The 920-nt window shown below is 40.5% G+C and overlaps 1 protein-coding gene across 1 annotated transcript in view; it reads right to left on the reverse strand.

Annotated features, from left to right (window-relative positions):
* Positions 1-334: 334 nt before the first annotated feature.
* The window catches only part of LOC108622842 (chymotrypsin-2-like), a gene marked incomplete at its 5' end in the record, with an annotated part of 1,717 nt that continues 1,131 nt past the window's right edge, over positions 335-920 (reverse strand). Inside the window, 2 exons of the mRNA XM_026811774.1 lie at positions 335-481; positions 580-837. Of these exons, the coding sequence (XP_026667575.1) occupies positions 335-481; positions 580-837 (405 nt within the window). The remainder of the gene's footprint in view (positions 482-579; positions 838-920) is intronic.

Raw genomic sequence — 920 nt, forward strand, 5'->3', positions numbered from 1 at the left:
TTTGCGCCCGCTAAACATGCACGAGAAACCGAATTTCGCGCCCGGAGTGTCAAAATGTACTATTGTCGAATATTTTATTGTCATGATTGATAATATTTAATCATGAATGGGCGAACGTACTCGATAGGCCTGATTGGCTGCAGGCGTTCATACCAAAAATGGCGATGACAGTAGAACAATGTCGATCATTTAATGATTTACGATCGACATTAATGAATCTCGTCAGGTTCTTCAGATTAAATAACACAACTTTCACGAAGAAATAGAATTTATTGATTGATTTCCTTGGTATTGTTGGAATGTACAATTGAATTTAATCTGATGACACATATTTTTATGTTTTATTTATAACTTGGTTGATGAAACTTGTGTATTGACTGGCACGAGTGAAAGCGTCAGGCAATCCTTGGGCGCACGGGAAGACCCAAGAGACAACGCCGACGAGTTGATTGTTGTAGACCAGGGGACCACCACTGTCACCCTGTGAAAATAGAATGAACAAAAGAAGATAAAACAGTTTCATTGAAAAAAATAGATTTCTATTATCGTAAAAAGAATCGGTTTGAGTTTGGTACGTACGAAGCAAGCTCCGATTCCCTTTTGCCTGAAAGTGCACATGTGCCCTTTGCCGATTGGGTATTGTCCGACTTTCGACTGACACTCTTGATTGCTCAAGAGGCGTACAGTCGTCGTTTGTAGGTTATCTGGCAGTGGTCCTGTTCCCGATGTAGTCGTTCGTCCCCAGCCTGTCAACCTGAGCTCTGCTCCAACAGGTGGATCCTGAGTAGCCACGTGAAGTATTTTCTGATTGCTGTTCTCAGTGACCGGGTCGGCAAGCTGAAACAATCAAATGAAATTTTAACATAAAAAAAAAAGAACAGACTGTTATACACGTACATATTTTTATGTTATCTATGTCT

This window comes from Ceratina calcarata, unplaced genomic scaffold (assembly GCF_001652005.2).
Source record: "Ceratina calcarata isolate Rehan_Ccalc_2016 unplaced genomic scaffold, ASM165200v1 scaffold2465, whole genome shotgun sequence".
Taxonomy (NCBI): domain Eukaryota; kingdom Metazoa; phylum Arthropoda; class Insecta; order Hymenoptera; family Apidae; genus Ceratina; species Ceratina calcarata.